General features: G+C 35.1%; 1 protein-coding gene and 1 long non-coding RNA gene across 2 annotated transcripts in view; one reads left to right on the top strand and one right to left on the bottom strand.

The window, feature by feature from the left end:
- The window catches only part of LOC120534020, a 72,696-nt gene extending 66,134 nt beyond the window's left edge, over positions 1 to 6,562 (top strand). The window contains exon 3 of the long non-coding RNA XR_005634665.1: positions 6,469 to 6,562. This is a non-coding gene — a long non-coding RNA (uncharacterized LOC120534020). The remainder of the gene's footprint in view (positions 1 to 6,468) is intronic.
- Positions 6,563 to 12,991: 6,429 nt separating this feature from the next.
- Positions 12,992 to 18,745, bottom strand: socs2 (suppressor of cytokine signaling 2). Its single transcript, XM_039761236.1, has 3 exons — positions 17,769 to 18,745; positions 17,016 to 17,272; positions 12,992 to 13,934 (listed from the first exon to the last, which is right to left on the bottom strand). The coding sequence occupies exons 2-3, from the start codon at positions 17,140 to 17,142 to the stop codon at positions 13,477 to 13,479; spliced, it is 585 nt and encodes a 194-aa protein (XP_039617170.1). The 5' UTR covers positions 17,143 to 17,272; positions 17,769 to 18,745; the 3' UTR covers positions 12,992 to 13,476.
- Between the last annotated feature and the right edge of the window lie 251 nt (positions 18,746 to 18,996).

Here is an 18,996-nt window from a genome sequence, read left to right as displayed (position 1 = left end):
AATATGAACCCTGTACTCATATGGAGTTTGCACGTGCTGCTTACATTCCCAGCGTTATGCTGGCAAGTCTTATTTGTAACTCTAACTTGACCCAAAGAGAATGTGTGGTTGTGAGAGAACCTCCTGCCCGGTGATATGCCCTGGCTTCTCATGGCTGTGTATTGGACAGGTTTGACAATGTTATGATATAAACAGAAAACTAAATATTTGAATTTCTTTAGAAGCCCTCAAAATGCAGATCCATAAAGATGTTTTGAACATACTGAAGTGTTTCCTTAAGTGAGCAAATCAAATCCCACTTTTGAAAAAGCCATTCAAAACCAAAATATCTCTGCTGATGATCCTGTGGCTGATACTCCCACAGAGTAATCTTTATACTGTCTTCATGTCATCTTGTAAAAATGCAAAAAGCAATCTGTGCACAAAAATTCTTTTACCATGGAAACAATGAGAAGTCAATACTATTGCAGCCATAGAAATATCTGGCTTGTACCAACCACTCTACAATGATCATGGTGAACTGCCTGTTATTTAATTCTCTCCCCCTTTCCACCTGATTTACACCAAGTCACATTTTTTGCTAAAGAATTTTAAATAGAATCTCAAAATAGAAGTAAGTGGGTGGTGCATATAGTAATTATTAAACAGGATAAGCAGAAGTCATTACTAAAGGATTTTATTCATTTACAATAAAAACAATTCTATTGTTGATGGAGAAAATATATACACATTCAGAAAGACACAAAAGACATGAGGAAGAAAAGCTGAGTTGAATCTCTTCCTTTTACTTTGGTTGTGACATCAGAGAAGGACTGTACATAGCAGGTACTATAGCCTAAAATCTCTCCATCCATTTTCACGCTTTTCCAGGTGAGGGTCACAGAGAGCCAGTGACTATCCCGGCAGCACCTCATGCAAGAAAGGAAGTAACCCTGGACTGAATGCTAGTCTGTTACAAAGTCCACTCACTCATGTATACTCCCATCCTGACTAACTATAGAACTGCACAAACATGGAGAGAGCACACAAATTACACAAAGGCAATGTTAGAGTGCAGAATTAAGATCTGAACTCTGACTCTGTGAGGCTGCAAAGCAATTGTAACAGCCATTTTAGATAGATAGATAGATAGATAGATACTTTATTAATCCCAAGGGGATTTTTTTTTACATCTGTTATGCATCAGTAATAGCCTTTTGGTATAATTTATCTGTCAGATAATATAAGTAAAATCTTAACATATTATGAATACAATTGAAATTGTCTTTCCTCTATGGGCATCTTGGGAACAAGATATGGTATGACTTTCAAAAGAAGGCATGAGCACATCACCCTTTTGAACCCCAGATCACCTTTTAAAGAACTAGAGTAGTGGGAATATTAAATCTAATGCTCTGTTTGGGCACAAACCCATAAAAACCACTCTTCCCAAGTCCTTTATAAATCTTAAATTTAAAGTAAATCTCCACAAACAAATTATAATTTTTCATGTTACTTACCATGTGTAGTTTGAAGTAATAACTGAAAAAATGTCAGATCTCATATTTTTATGGGGAACAGAGATAACATAATTCCTGATACAAAGGACTTCAAATAGGGACCATACTGAACAGCAGCAAACAATATTAAAACATCTACAAACATTCTCAAATTTGTTGTGTCGCATTACTTATGTGTCACAGATCTGGCTGTATGTTCACAATATCCCAAATATCTGTACAGTTTGTTTGCTAAACTATTTTTAGATAAACCAAACCTGGTGAAACCATTTTGTGCATGATAGTGAAGCTTACATAATTAATATTGCGCTTTGAATTGAAGACCTTCCTCCCTCTCACTCATTGGCTACTATGGTGCTTCACATTGCAAAGCATGGTCTGAGAGGGCTGTACAATTAGAGGATTGCAAAAGTAAAGGAAAGTGAGTGAAAGACCTTTAAGGCCACCGTATGCCTCGTATTTTTGCATATCTGAGGTGCTTCAACTTACACAAGAAATGGTTTCTTTAGAAATATTTTAGCAAAAACACGTTTGGCATGTCATATGCTATGGCTAGATACTTGATATTTGAGTTATATAACAAGACTAATTTTAGTTTTTTTCACAGACTTTTTTTTTTTACTGTGGCCATTGCTACAAACAATGTAGTGTGAGTAAATGATATAAAAGTTTTCCTTTTTTAGGTATACTTTTTGTTGACCTCATGGACAGCACCCACAGTTCCATGGCATCTATTTTTCCGGACCCAAGACCAGTGTAGGAAGGCAGAGGCAGCTCTTAACGGTAAATCCCTGAAAATGCAATGAGCAGAACAGACCAAAGAAGAAGAGAGATGTTGACATAAGAAACATGCAGCTTTCTCTTGAAAGGTTACCATGCGGGCAACTCTGCAGTTTCCAGGTTTACCATACTTTGCGCGAGACAAAAGTCAGGGATGACTTCAAGCCAAACACTTAAATGAAAGACAAGTTATGGGACCATGTTGCCCATTTAAGGGAATGGATGATTGAACAGCTGATGATATACACCATAAAGGCTACTGATGGTTCATAAGGAAGGTAGGGGCACTTCTAACATGTTGTCCCCAGATGCAATGAAGGGCTTCTTCTGACCTTAAAGTGATTTAAAGGCTTGACTGGAAGTGAACTCAATAGTTGGATTGAATTCACCATTTGTCTAAGGTATACCTAACTCTGCAGTTGAAAAAAACGTTTGAGCCAGTTCAGGAAAGCCCAAAGAGACAACAGGTTGCCTTTTTGTTATTAATTTTGCAGTTTGAGTTCTCAGTTGTGTTTCTGTACCTTATCAATATTTTATTTATATCTTTAATATCCTTTAGTCATTTTCTGGGTATTGGGAAATGCCAGAGATGCCACAAAACTACTCTCTCATCTTACTTACATATATATGTATATATATGAATATACACACATATACACAAGGTGTGACAGTTTAATTCCCTGCAAAAAAATGTGTGTTTCTTTGCACTACTGTCACCTTAACAATTAACTCCTTCAGCAGCTTTGCATTTAGATTGATGATGTTGCCATACACAAAAACATACCTGGAACTCTGTTTCTGGGATACCCTTGAGTTCCTTTGCCACTTTATGCTGGATGTCAGAAATGTCTGAAAATCTTCAGACTTCCATGGCAGTTTTTATCTTTCAGAAGAGCCAGAGATCACAAGGGGCTAAGTCAGGTGAATAGGATGGATGATCCAATTTAGTAATTCATTTCATAGCCTTAGAAGTCGTGAACAGTGAACACATCATGGTTTGGTGTGTTGTCACAATAGATGATTCACTTCTGCTGTTGTCATTCACATCTTCTTGCCATTCCTTGAACCTCTTATGTCACTTAAAGACACTTGACTTTTTCATAGCATCCTCACCATACAACAATTTTAACGGTTCCAACACTTGTTTCAGCTGTGGAATGGACAAATGGGGGAAGCAGTTTGATGGCCGAGGTCTCCAGGACTCTAAACAAATCCAAATCATATTATGTGATATCATCTACTGTTAAATTCTACTACGTACTTTTAAAATTTTTATTTGTATACTGTATTGAGGAAATGTTCTGTTCTGTGTATTGCATTTTATTGTATTGTATTGACCCCCTTCTTTTTGACCCCCAATGCACGCCCAGCCTACCTGGAAAGGGGTCTCTCTTTGAACTGCCTTTCCCAAGGTTTCTTCCATTTTTTTCCTACTGGGAATTTTTTGGGAGTTTTTCCTTGTCTTCTTAGAGAGTCAAGGCTGGGGGGTTGTCAAGTGGCAGGGCCTGTTAAAGCCCATTGCCCCACTTCTTGTGTGATTTTCAGCTATACAAAAATAAATTGTATTGTATTGTATTGTACGTGTACTTTGTAGTATGGGCAACATTACACAGCTGTTCCAGTATTTAAGTTTCATACCTTGTGTGTGTATATACACGACACACACATATATATATATACTGTATATATATATATATATATATATATATATATATAGAGAGAGAGAGTGAGAGTATATATGTCTTTGTATGTGAATATTCTCTATGCATTGACATCACATCCATGATTCGTGACTTGTACAGTGCTGCTCTGGCTTCTTGCAACTCTTGTCCAGAAAAAACATGGTGAATTCATCTCTATTTTCAGTATTTATGCATTTCATTACATACAAATGTTAATGTAGGCAGGGAAGCCATTTTTGTTATTTAATTCCTCTGCTGTCTTTTCTTTTCATATTTAAAAAAATGACATCCTCAAACTTGCTTAATCCAACTTAAGGTATATGTGAGGATGTCTTTGCCGGCAACACTAGGCATAAGGCAGGAAACAGCCTTGAACAGAATATCAGTCCATGGAGGGCCTACTCACACATATTTGCATTCACACAGGGCCAAGTCTGAATCGCTAGTTAATGAAACACACACGTTTGGGGAAGTAGGAAAAAAAACAGAATACTTGGAAAAAAATACCGACACTTTGGGAGAACATGCAAACTCCACACATCTGGGTGCTGGATTCAAACTCAGTGAGGCAATAACCACCATACCATATTTCCATTTGCACAATAAGATGACAGTTTTTTTCTTTCTTTATGTTTAGATATTCTCCATGCTATAAAATTATATGAATAAACATATCAATTTCTCAAAAAAATTTTAAATGCATTTTCTACGCTCCAAAGTTTGCTGAGCAAGACAACTAAAAATGTCAAATAATAATTTATCTACCAAACCTCATTTTAAAAAACATCATGGGTTTCTTTTAGAGCTAGCAAAAGAAAGTTTCAAATACATTGAATCCGACATGGTTTAGAGTGGATTTAAATTGTGTGCAGTAGGAACTGTGACATTTGCTTTTGATTAGAATTAAAATCAGAAATTACCAATTCACTTGTACACAAGTGAAACCAGCTGGATTACTGCCTAATGTCTGAATCTGCTTTAAATGCATTAAATAAGTAAATCACTTGAACACTAAAAAGAAAATATTAGTTAATTGGCACACTAATTTACAATTATATTTAAAATATAAAATGAGGAACTAACAAACATAATTGATTTAAATAAACTATTTTATGTTTTTAATAGTAAATTGGCAAAAACTCTGCATTACAAAAAGAGAAAAAAGCTTAGACGGGTAAAATCACTTGCCACTGCACTTTTTGCATGACTAGATATCTTTTAATTTTCTAACCCATTTATTCAGTTCAAGGTCACAAAGATGGTGGCAGTTCTTCACAAAACACATACACTCATACAACCATCGTCACTTTCGCCAGTAACACTACCATTATGCCACCTTATGATGAATGCTCTAAAACATATCCTAATACTTGTATAAAATTCTCAAAAAACTTAATCTGATTTGGGGTCATAGAAAGCCAGAGCATATCCAAGCAGCACTGGGTACAAGGCAGAAATCCTGGATAGCCTAACATGAAATTCTCAAATGCTGTTCAAAGTGTGTGTGTGTGTTGGGGGGGTACCAACCTCACACAGGGCACCAGTCCCTCATAAACCCATCCTACACAAGGGTCAGTTTAAGATGTCCGGTTAACTCAATCTGCATGTTTTTGAGGATGTGGTTAAGGGGTTCAAAGCCCACACTGGCAACAACTGGGTAAGGCAAATGATTCTCGGTCACTGAATCCATGAAGCAGTAACATTAACCACTGCACTGTCTTCATGCCAAATTAATTTAAATTCCTGTTCATTTAAAGTAAATAAAGGTTGATGACTTTAACAGATTGTACATATTATATTTACATTTAATGAACAAAGACACTTTTTCAGAGTCTGCTTTGTCTTCAAGTGTCAAATGCATCATGGCTAGGTTACACAGAGGGGATTAGACACTGTTTATTAGTTACAGTTACAAAATACAGGAGAATAGCACAGTGGTGCAGTGCTTGGTCTGTTCTTTGATCCCCAGCTGGGAAACCTTCTAAATGGAGTATGTGGTGCTTCAATGAATTTTGCTTCAGATTCTTCTGCATACCCTGGCCTGCTTCCACAATCCTAAACTGACTACTAAGCATGTTTAAGGAGTAATACTTGCTGACCATAGTGTCGGGGAGTGGTGACATGTTACATGCGGTTAACTCTGAATTTGACAATGCTCTGTTCATGTCAAATAATTAGTACTTAAACACTGATCTTAATTGTCTAGCGTGGATGTGTGCATTAGTGTGGCTAACACTGGTGGTTTGTGCTTTGGCCTGGGCACTGCTGAAATTCATTTCATATCTCTACAACCATGTGCTAAATATAGCAGGTTCAGGAAATGGTTAAAGTGTTTGTAGTTGCCATTTATAACATTTTACATTTTATATCAAATATAAATATTTATTTTACATTTCATGAGCAAAGTCAGTTTTCCAGATTGTGTCACCCATGTTACCATCTCTTGATTTAGTCTATGATTACAGTACTGTATAGCTAATTTGACTGTTTTAACTTATCTCTTACAGAACAGAACCCAGTCTTCTACTTTGAGTAATAAAGCTATTAAAGAACACAGAAAGCAAAAAGAGAGAAAAGCATACCACCATCATCACCGGCATTCCTTCTAAAAATAGATTATCTTTCTCTGTTTATAGTTGATTGGTTGATGTCTGTGTACCTGTTCTTTCCCTTTGTATCACTTGCATGTTTTTAACCCTCGTTTTAAAAAATGGATAAGTTTCAAACACATCTTTCATACCATAATATTTTACTATATGCAAAAGATTCTATCATCCTGTAATATTTTGTATTATATGCAAAAGATTCGATGCTCAGGCTCATAATGTCTGAACTAATCTAAAGCATAAAGAATGTAGCTGGGCTAATTGTATGAGTGAGTGGACACATTAGTAGTGCAGTGGTCTCTGTTGCAGGGGCCTTCATTTGAAACCAATGCCTTTGTCCCTGTCTGTGGGTAGTGTGTGCATTCTCTAAATGCCTGCTTATGGCTTATGTTTGATTAACTAATTGTGATGATTTATAAGCAGAATAATACTACTATTCTAGCAGAACATAATCGATTACAAGAAAGAAAAAACAAAAATAATAATATGCAAAAGTATACACACACACACACACACACATATATATGGCAGAAACCACATTCAATGAAAATAAACATAGTAAATAAAGACAATATGAAATAATTAGTCGATATTCAGAATTTAAGAAAATATTGGAAATAAACATGTATATAATGGTGGTAGCATGGTAACGGTACAATGAAAAGGATAATACAGTGTAATTAAGTAAGTGAAAGCAATGATAAGTAAACAAGTAAGTATACAGTACACCAAAACAAGTTTAGAAAAGTAGAAACTCAAAACACATAAAAAATATCTAAAGAAGTGTAAGTAGGAAAAATAACCAAAGGGTAATATTAGTGGATTGAAAAAATAAACAGTAAAATTATAAACGGAGTTCATATATCCAAAGAATTATAAATGACAGGATAATAGTGAATACAAATAAAGAGATTTCAAGGAAGGGGGCTACCGCATTTCAAGAGCAACGCACTCTTATTGGTCCACTTGTGAAAAATTCTAAAACAAAAAAGAACAGTAAAAAAAAAAGAAAAACAGACTGTGTATGATATGAAAGCACAAAAGGGAGAAGGAAAAGAAGAAATAGATACCTGCTGTACAAAGGATAAATCTTACAAAAAGTATTACCAGACTAATAGTATTAAAAGGATGGGGATGCTAAATGGAACCAAAACAGAAAACAATTAATTAATAAGTACAGATGTTCTAGGAAAATTAGAACCTAAATAATTGGTGGTCAATAAACAAATAAAGAAAAAAGTACAAACGTAATAAGGGGCTCACTTCTGTGATCAAGTTAAACTGAGGACTAGCTAATGGGTAAATTCAAACGAATGATCAAACTACAGACTGAAAATAACAGTTAAAAATAGATGGTACGGTTTTGAGTTCTGGTTTCAAATAGTAATATACTGTATTATCCTTTTTTATTGTACTTTTATAATGCTGACACCTTTACATATGTGTTTTTCCAATATTTTCCTGCATTCTTAGTATCAGCTCTTTTTTTCTTTTTGTCTTTATTTACTATATTTATTTTCATTGATTATTATTGCTTTCTGCCTTGCATATATGCATTCTTTCGCATATCCACCTTAATAAAACGATAAGTGTCTGTCTGGGTATCCACCACATTGTTGTGTCTCTGTCATTCCAAAAGATTGTGCATCATAAACATTTTTAGTAATAAAATGTTTCAATTTGTCATTCCAATGGATGGCACATCACAAACATTAACAATGCTTTTACAAATCACATTCCAAATGGCATAAAACAGATACTTACAATATGCATTGCATGGGGCACTGCAAACATTAACACTGACGTCAACGTTCATTACTTATGTTTCACAGTTGGTGTTAAATTATTTTTGTATTTTTGTTTTTATTTATTTCTTATAAGAGATTAGTTCTGATGTAATACTATTATTATTCTTTACTCTGCTGCTTATAATTACCATCATTATTTTCTTCGGGCATTCCATATTTCCCCTCACATCACTAAGATATGGCAATCCCACATTGCCCCTGTTATTGTTTGTGTAACTGGACTTTACACATCTTTTTTAATGCTAATTCCTACATTGAATTTTGTGCTTCCCATTTACAGTATGCCCCATGCTCTTTTAATGAATTAAATACTGTATTGTATCTTATGTTATTTATGTTTGACACAACAGGCTGTCACAGGCCTCAGGCATCAGGTTTGAGTTACAACTGGAGAGACTTCTTAAATGTAGGGCTAATATTTTTCTGGGAGCGATTACAGTACCCTACAGCCATAGCCAGAATACTAGACACAGAAAGTAGATAAAGCAGATACAGAAATGTGATGGGAAAATGTATTATAATAATCAAAACTAAAGTGAAAAGTAATAAGATAAGAATCAAATCTTTTAGATGTATATTTGTTCAGTTGCCAGAGGATAAGCAAATACAAAGTGGACACAAGAGAGACAAATGGCTTTATTTAAGATACAAAAACTACATGAATTAAGCCTGTCCTGAAGGCAGTGTGGTTAAAAGAAGTCTGCAAGTGGACAGTAGCCCACTGTTTATAACTGGTGTCACAGAAATACATTGACAAGGGCACTAGGTTAAAGGAAACACTTGGGGAGTCTGGCGCAGGGCCTGCTACAATACCATCTTACTTATTAGTACAGAAGGAACACCCAGAAGAAATTGACTAAGAACTGGAAGACAAATTAATTAAGCAGGCAACTGCATGGTACTTACAGTACATGTGCATAGTTTTGTCAAGCTGAAAATAGGAGCAACAGCTTTCCGGCAACAGGGCGCTGCAGTCTAGTGACCTTGCACCTTTCTATGCTGGATAAAGGAAGCGAGACCAGAAATGGGTATAAACTGTCACTTTAGTCAACATTTGCAAGTTGTGGTAAAATAAATGGGCAAGGAAGTGATGAGGCTTGATCTTAGGAAAGCAAAAGTTGTAGATAACGGAATGTTTATAAGAATCTTGTGATAGGATGAGCTCTATTATCTGGTAGTACCTGAATGCTAGACCAAAGGAGCTGCAGGGCCATTTTGACTTTTGGCTGTTGCATTAAAATGTACACATTTAGCACCTGACAAAATTTTAATTAATGGCAAAGTGGCATCTAAAAGTGATTCCAGCACAAAAAAAAACTTTTTTTTTTTAAACTAATCCACCCATTTATTTTCCTAACCTGAAAAGTTAGGGCAGGGTTGTGGGCAGCTGAAGCCTGTCACAGCAATCATGGGGTGCAAGGCAGGAACCATCCCAGGACAGACCCAAACACACATACTAGGACCAATTTAACAATATCAGTTCACCTAATCTGCACATCTTTGGACTATGGGAGGAAAATGGAACACCTAGAGAGCACCTGGGACCTGAACCTAAATCTCCTTAGTGCAATTCAGTAGCGGCGCCATTGTGCCACCCATAAATTAATCCATCAATCTTTATCAATCTAGCTTCTTCTACCAACCATATGCTAAAAAGCATTTGGTAAAACATGGAGGAAAGCAGTCTAAATTAACAGCATATCCATTTTTAAATTTACTTAATTTACATTTTTGAAAGTGAATTGGTGTCAAAAGAATAAGCACTAAAATACAGATTGCAACTGTTTTTTTTATGTAAAAACTGCATGAAGGCTATCTGGAGGCTACATAAAGGTTTAGTGAATCTGACATATATTGGAAAGTCAGTGTTTGACGGCATCCAATGCAGTATTCATGCATTCATTTTATTAACCAATTAATGATTAAAAAGAGCCAGAGTCTAACCCATCAGCAATTGGGGAAAAATAAAATTGTTGTTGTTAAGTGACTTAGTGAAAATATTTCTCCCATAAAAGCGCCATTAAATGTATATAATATGCTGTTTATACTAAAATAAGTTTTTAACACCTTATTCTTCTACTCATGAGACGTCACTTTTCCGACAAACCTCTTTCTTCCACTAGAATGAAAACTCCAAATTAGTCCTTTATCTACGAATGTGTGCTGCAATGGACTGAAGTTCCTTCCAAGGCGGGCACCTTCTTTGTGTAAGATCTCCATAGCTGTAACCTCACATAAATAGACAGGTTTTGAAAAAATGATTTTTTATATTGGCAACCATCCTCATCATTGTGAAAACTAAAACTAAGTGGCTTCTGCACGTTGGATTAAAATCAAACACTTCTTTTTAGCTTACTTCATACCTTAGTGTATTTAAGGTTTGTCTACCAACTAAAGTTTAATTTTTTTGCATGCAACACCCTAGCACTTTGCAGTCATTTGTCTCTCCACGATCATTTTCAGATCATTTTAACTGCATGTGTGTGTTTTAATCTGCTAATTGTGTCAGTCCTCTCTAAATATTTTGATACATATGTGGCCTATAAGCTGAGCATTGTATGCTGTTAATTAGTAATATACTCTTAAGCATAAACATTTTACTTGCAAAATTACGCATGCTGAAGACATGTCAACAGTTCTAATTAACTGCAACTTCAATAACTTTATTTAAATCGTGACTCTGTTTTCTAAAAGAAAATCACACATTGCATTTAAGTTTCTGACCCAAACAAGCCTCTATAATGATTCAGAACCTACATGTAAATATCAAACAGATTGACTTGACTGCTGAATATCGCTACTGTCAATAATTTCTTACTGATTTTCATTTTTCTAATTTGCAGTATGCTTAGTAGGCTCATAGTTCCATCAGAACCATCTCTGAATTTAGTATAAAGCTAGCAATAAGTAAGTTGTTGGGATGGAAAAGAAACTTTTTAACCCATAAGTTTCAAAGGAACGCACAAAGTAACGGAAATCTTTTTTTTTTTATATATATATATATAAAACTTGTCCTTATATTTTTAAGGAATGGAAGTTACAATCTTTTCCCAAAACTGCAACCATCCTGACACCATCTCATCTTAATATAACAAATGAATATCCAAATTATTCTTCCATACCAAGTGTTATTTTATTAAAAATAAAGTTTCACCCAATAAATTTTAAATATTTATTTGCAATAATAAAACATAATCTTAAATCCTTATTTTATTTTTCTAAAGTAGTCATTCTATTAGCTGTTAAATACTAATGGTTTAAATGATAATATTTTCATACCATATTTTCAATATATCTCCCATAAATGCGCGTTTATCTTTGAGAAAAACTCTTTTTAAGATTTACACTGATACATTTTATTCTGTGTTGTGTCAATCTGTGAGTGTTTCCCAGTAAAATCTGTTTTAAAAAATTAAGACAAAGACTCCCTCACTAGACTTGTATAGTTGACATTTAGGAAAATGCCTAAATTTTCAAATCTGGGTAGTGTAAACTTAAATTAACACAAAAATACTTTGACAATATTAGTTTTAGTAAAAGAAATGCACCATTTCTGTTGTAAACCATGTAATTTACAAGACACAGAAAACCATCCATCCATCCATTATCCAACCCACTGAATCCTAACACAGGGTCACGGGGGTCTGCTGGAGCCAATCTCAGCCAACACAGGGCGCAAGGCAGGAACAAACCCCGGGCAGGGTGCCAGCCCACCGCAGGGCTCACACCAAACACACACTAGTGACACTTTAGGATCGCCAGTACACCTAACCAGCATGTCTTTGGACTGTAGGAGGAAACCAGAACACCCGGAGGAAACCCACGCAGACACGGGGAGAACATGCAAACTCCACGCAGGGAGGACCCGGGAACCAAACCCAGGTCTCCTTACTGCGAGACAGCAGTGCTACCACTGCGCCACCATGCCGCCTCAGAAAACCACTTACTACGATATAATTGTTTTACTTTTTTCTCAGTATATTGTCTTTGATTTAGTTGTTGAGTGATTTATTAATGCATCCATTTCCTAACCTGCAACATGAATTCCTAATTTTATGTAAAACAAAAGAAGATGCTGATATTCCTTAACACTTTTAGATTTACAATTTAACATTCGCAATGCAGTGCTATATTAGAGGATATTATATCACCAAAAATACATATTTATTTTTTCTTACCCTTAAAAACTATTTAATGGATACAAAGCACAACATTAAATTTAATCATATATCAATTTTTGTTAAATGCAACAGCTTTTAGAAATGCTCTAACACTTACATTTTAATTTCTAACCAAAAGGTATAATATTATGTAACAATATATCACCATATCTTTGTACAGTTATTAAAAATTGCAAATGAATGGATGGTAGTTGTGGTAAACTGCTAGCAAATGATACTATAAATGGTTTAATACCAAAAGTCCATTTACATGTGTCATTGTCCAGAAATTGGATTTTTAACTTTTCTGAATATGGAAGTCATCTTGGATCATGACTAAAAAAAAGTTTGCTATTTTATTAAAGTAGCACACAATATAAAAAAATATTTGTGTTTACCAAACTGAATTTAGCAAACACATGATATTAAGTATTAAGAAAAAACTTACAAGGAATAAAATTTGTATGACAACTTTTATTAGGAAACTAACATCTCTTCAAAATATTTTGGAGGCATGACATACACCACTGCAATAAACACATACAAAAAATGTGCACTTTTCAAGATAAAGACTGCTCTGGCAACAGCTGCTCTTACAATTTGGCATTATTTTAAAAATTGGGCCAGAGAGCAAAATAACAGTACTGTAGTGCAACTATTTATAGATATTGTTAAAGGAACATCCATTCAAACTGAAGGTTACAGGTCCCATGGAAAAAATAGTCAAGTTTCATTAAACAGGACCTATAATACATCAATTGAAAAAAAAAACAAAACAAATGTTGTTCCTTAAGATTTTTCATAGTGTACACTTAAATGTTCGTAGATATGATAACAATTAAACTGGATTGTTAAAGTATTGTTACAGTAAATAAAAGTGCTTAAGCATTTGGTACAAAGTTCTTGTTATGATGCTGTATGTGCAACTTAATTCATACAGTTCATACACAGTAAGTGTACTCTGTCAAATACTGCTTCAATCGATTAGGGAGGGGCAGCTCCTCAATCTTCTTAGTAGATTTGTTAATGGAGAGCCTGCACAGATGTTGCAGGGATGGAGTGGACATATAAACTGGCTTGATCAATAGCAGTTGCACTGTTCCATTAGGCAGTAAAGACTCTGAACTTTTTGAAGCACTGGACAAAAACACATAATGTTGCACAAGATTAACCACACTTTCAAACTGCTTGAGTTTGGGCTTGATAAACACCACCGAGTCCAGCTTGAACTTGCCATCCCTGTACTCTATGCGCAAGTTTGTTGGTCCCACTGATGTTTTTGCAGAAATTGTAAACAAGTAGTTCGTCTGAGAGCTGTCCCTAATCAGAAATGTTCCTTCTGTTGTATTCTGTAATATCTCTTTGGCTTCAGTGGCAGTCAGACTACCCCAGTACCAACCTAATAAAGAGGAGGGGGTAAACAGTTTAAAATCAGGCAGGATTCAATATGCAACAAACAATTCATTGCATTTATAATGATTTACTCTGACATTATGCTGGAGCTTGACTAACAAAACACCTGGAATTCTCACTTCAAACTATTATCCAAATTCAATCAGATAATCTCCTTCAATAACTGCATAGCTATTAGTTTCCTTTAGTAAGATTTCATGCTTTCCATAAAATTTCCATAGAACTGAACAAGCATCCATTTTTCTCCAGCTATCAGCATTTCACAAATTTGCATGTATGCTCTTAACCCACAGGAAAAAACAGAACTTTTGAGTCTTAAAAAAATTACAGAACTATGAAACATACAATCATAAAACATAACATTAATATCACAACTGTTTGATGAACAGTCACACTTCACAAATGATTACAGCACTTCAGGAAATGAATAAATAAAAATACTATAAAATGTTGAGATCTATATTCTTTTGATACTTTCTGTAGACTATTTGTGACCCAGAGTAATAGTTTGGTGAAGGTCCCTACTTCTCTTATGCTCTAATAATACAGTTATGGATTGTATTCAAGAAAAAAAAAACAATATAAAGAAGACCAATACATATGTACTGTTGATACAAGAACTCTAACTACTATCTATAAAGTGCATCAAGCTTGTTTTAGCATTTTTAAAAGTAAATATGACAATTCAATTGACAATGATGTTAAAACATCAATATATAACATATAATTTAAAAATTATTATTTTTACTATATGGTAACAAAAGCTGATACCTGAGTATGATATAAACAAAAACAGTAAAGAAAACTACAATGATCTGAAATGCGAATAGACAAACAAAACATGCTTTCTACAAGAATAATATTTACATTCATAAATAGTGTGCTTTGTTTTAAAATGCAAATTCAACAAAACATATTAAAAACAACACTTCAATGAAGGAAAATTACCACCATTACAGCTTATCTATCTTGCTTAGTGATATCAGCATATTTGAATTAACTACAATTTTGGACGTCAAAAATAATTCATAAAAATCTATGTACTATTATAATAAATACAAAATAATGAGCATGTGTGAGCAAATAAGTTTTGGAACACATGTCTTTTTCTCTGCTGCTGTACATATTTTAGAAGCAGGTTTCACCACATTTAAAAAAAATGGATGCAATGCTGGTATTTTGTATGCATATTTCTTTAAATTACAATATTGAATCTAAATATGTTTTGCTGTATGAGCTGCTCCTCTTTAAGATAATACAGTACTTTTCTAGTAAAATACTGTTTTTGTCCTATAAGACATTATACTGTACAATCAGTACAACATAACATCTAGTTATTAGTATGTTATTTACAGCGTTATATAAAAGACTTAATGACAACTATTAACTACATTATGACACAGTATTCTACACAGCATGAGGACAGAACAACCAGAACTATTTCAAACTGAAAGCTCACATGTGACACTTCCACACCAGAAATGTTAAATAATGGCAATATTTTACAACAGTGGATCTTAATGCAGAAAGTTAGTAAAGCTTTTTTGCTTTGTCACATAGCAGTTCACTGATGCATACAGCGTTTTTCTTTCACCCACACAGCAGACGTTTGCATTTTATAGCCTCCTGTGTACTATGCAACCATTGAAATAAAATGTTACTTTTCTGCAAATGTCTGCCTGTCCAATATATAAAAAAGTTCAAATATCCACCAGCCATTTAAGTTAAAACTATTTATTTCTCTACAGAAGAGCTCCAACAATAACCTCATTCCCATTTAAACAATTAAATAAAAAAGATATTTTCATACTTTACCTGCACAATCATATCAATCATTTTTGTAAGCCCAGTGCATTCTTAAATTTAAAGTGTATGAGTTTTATCAAAGCCCCAGCCTTGTAAAACAGTTTTAAAAAAATGTATCATTTTAAGTACCTTCATTTTGTTAACGGATAAAATAATCACACACTGGACTTTGCCTTGACCTGAAGTACAGCCTTTTTCCATGGACACCACATAACATAACTTGATAAAGTCACTTTGAACTTTGACCAAGAAATCTACCTCTGTTTAATGGGGCAGGCCAATCCACTAGACAAGTTAATTCTAATTCCTAGAAGTCGGCAAAGCTGAATCCTCACCGAGTTTGGCAGCAGGAAACCTGTATTTCTTTACACTGCCATGTAACTGTTTAATGGACAGTAATGCAATGTGAAATTTTTCTGTTACCCAAAAGTAAAAGTTACATTAATGGTATAAAAATAAATGCATACATTGCATATATTAGCATCCTTCTTTCTACCACAATCCTCACTAGGGTCAAAACAAGCACAGTTAAATAAATGAGAAGAATTCACTTTTCAAGCACACTGTGTAACATAGTACACGCCGTGAGACAGCATTGGCTGAATATTTTGTATATGTTAAGTTGTAAGTTATATGTAAACTCTTTGTCTTCAAAACCCCCAAATTGTTAAATGTCAAACAATTTGAAATTTTATGATGAAATAATTAATGTAAAAACTGTTAAGTAAGCATAATGTTGTATTTGTAAACATGTAATGTAGTATTTGTAAACATATAATGTAGTAATTACAATACAAAACTGCATACATTAATGAGCAACACTGCATCATTTACTTATATATGCAATTTATAAGATAGATGTCTAATGGAATGTTGTATTTATCATACTACAATGTCATTAGTGTCTAGAAAGAATTCACAAAATAAATAGTTCCTCTTTTGTTTTGGGCCAGAACAGTATGAAAAAAATGCCAAGTGACAATAAAAGAGAGAAGCATGCTTAATAAAACTGACATTGTACAATAAGACTTCAGAATTCTATGGTAAAGTAAGGAAATAGTATGCAAAAAAATAAAAATAGATGTACATAATTTAAAATAAAACAGTACTTATATGTACCTTTTCACAGTGATGGTATTTATTTGGCATTGTATTTATTAAAGTTGCTGTCCTTCATTTCCAGAAATCAGAATTACACATTAGTGTTTACTCATAACCTTAGGTGGCACGTGACAGAGGCACTAAAAACAGAAGGCAGTACCTGTGCTTCTCAGCTCTCTCATGGCTGCTGCAATGCGGTTCTGATCTGAATCTACTGCTCTGGATTCAGTTTCAGACCTCCTTTCATTGTCTATGGCTTCTGTTGAATCTGATGAATGACAAGTCATTTGAAATGATTCCACTATACATCCAAGTACGGGTTGGGCCGCCAAGGTGTTCTCGGGGAGACAGAAAAGTAGAATATGAGCTGTCCCTCTTACCGCCACCGTCCAGGTTCACGAACAACAGAACTTCTACCTGGAAAAGGACACAAAACAAAATTTCAGGGGAGTGTCTACTATTGGTGGATATATGCTGCAGTATAATAAAAGTAAAAGAGCTGCAAAGTGACATCTTTTAACTTGGGAACAGCTAAAATTAAGCACTGTGTCAGAAATATGTATTTGCATAACTATTCCTCTAAAACAGCAGCCTGGGGCAACATCATATTAACAAATAAAAGTAAAGATTTGACTTATTATTTCTCTTGTATTGCGTAAAATATTTTGAAACGATACCGTAATGTAATTTTTATCAATAATGCAGTAACATATAAACGGTAATCATTTGGTTTTCAGAGAATTCTCCCAATTGAAGTGAGAGAATGGTCCACTTAAGGTGTCGCTGCACTGACCAACGTTTGTCCAAAAGTAGGCAGTAGTCCTAAAAAGCGCGTCGATCTATTTCTATATTTATGCAACACAAAACATTGAATCTTACTGAAATAAAGAAAAAATATCGTCAGATAACTTACCTGCTTCCATTTTACCCACGCTTTCCAAAGAACGGAGAGGAAAAGAGAGAGTCGTAGCAGTCGGTGCCTAGAGCGCCAGTAGCTGGATCCACGTCCAGCACCTATGGGCGCAGCGTGTCAATTGAGTGGGAGACGAAAATTCAAGGGAGGTCGGGATGTGTGACTTCACAAGTGATTTTTTTACCCCTTTCTCGCTTTGTTTACTGTCACAGCAGGAAAAAAACGTTTCCCCAAAATCACACCTCTTGGCAACCAGTGAAATGCTACTATTGGTGGAGTGCTACAGACTGAAAGACGAAGAGTGACCCCCCACCACCACCTGCCCACGCCCCCTGTCCCGAAACCACAGCACCCCTTCAATGAGATTTGCTTTTGAATCCTACCAGAATTCCACTACCACTTCAGACCCGGGGGACAGAAATAAAAGACGCCGCGCTGCTAAAATTGAAAAGTCCCATTGAAGCGTAAATGTTGTCGAAACGAACGCAGAAGTGGACAAAATGCATTTTCTGGACTGTAGATCTTAGCTTTCTGTAACGTTTTGCAAACACGTACGTCTGCGCGTGTTTTTGTTTTAATCCAATCCGTATGAGAAGCAGCTCACCCGAGCCCTGCTAAATACAAAGGCCGCTTTCCAGGAACTTTCCAGGAATCGCGTCACGTGACCAAGCGTCTCCAGCCCGACTCTCTTAAGGTGGATCCGCCACCTGGTGATCCTGTCTCACGCCTGCTCCCGTTGTGGCTCTTCCCGCCGTCACGGTCACTTAATAAAAGAAGGGGGTCCCGTAACGGACTGCCGCATCTTGGGAAGGGGTAGTCACATTTATTCTTCATTTCATTTTCGGAGACACTGTCATTTGTGGATAAAATGAGCTAAACTTTTCAAAGGGTTCGAGCCCTGAAAATTTCTTAGACTTATCTAAATGCGCCTGTTGACTTCTGCTATATTAGATAAATGGTAACACCTCGGAGAGATTTTCGGAGGGTCATGGGCCGCATGAAATATCAAGGATTTCCTCTTGTCAATGTAACCCTATGTTCTAGGATTGATCGCAAACAAAGCCATCAGTATTTATGATAATCTGGATGAGCGCATCCATTCTGAAAGAAGTAAGTTTTCTTTATCTCTCTTGCAATACAGTTTTTCCAAAAAAAGTTAAAATGTCAGTTTAGTCAGTGTACATTAAACAATCAGAAAAACTGTCGCAGAAGGGGTAAATCCTGAAAG

Source organism: Polypterus senegalus, chromosome 8 (genome assembly GCF_016835505.1).
Source record: "Polypterus senegalus isolate Bchr_013 chromosome 8, ASM1683550v1, whole genome shotgun sequence".
Lineage (NCBI taxonomy): Eukaryota > Metazoa > Chordata > Cladistia > Polypteriformes > Polypteridae > Polypterus > Polypterus senegalus.
The sequence above is the reverse complement of the archived record's forward strand: the minus strand, read 5'-3'. Positions and strand labels throughout refer to the sequence as shown.

What these genes read in the sequence shown, in the direction of transcription:
- socs2 (XM_039761236.1), bottom strand. Translation starts at nt 17,142, where the DNA reads ATGACTTGTCATTCATCAGATTCAACAGAAGCCATAGACAATGAAAGG. An exon ending in GAGAGAGCTGAGAAGCACAG is followed by an intron (nt 13,935 to 17,015) that starts GTACTGCCTTCT and finishes CCTCTTTATTAG; the next exon opens with GTTGGTACTGGGGTAGTCTG.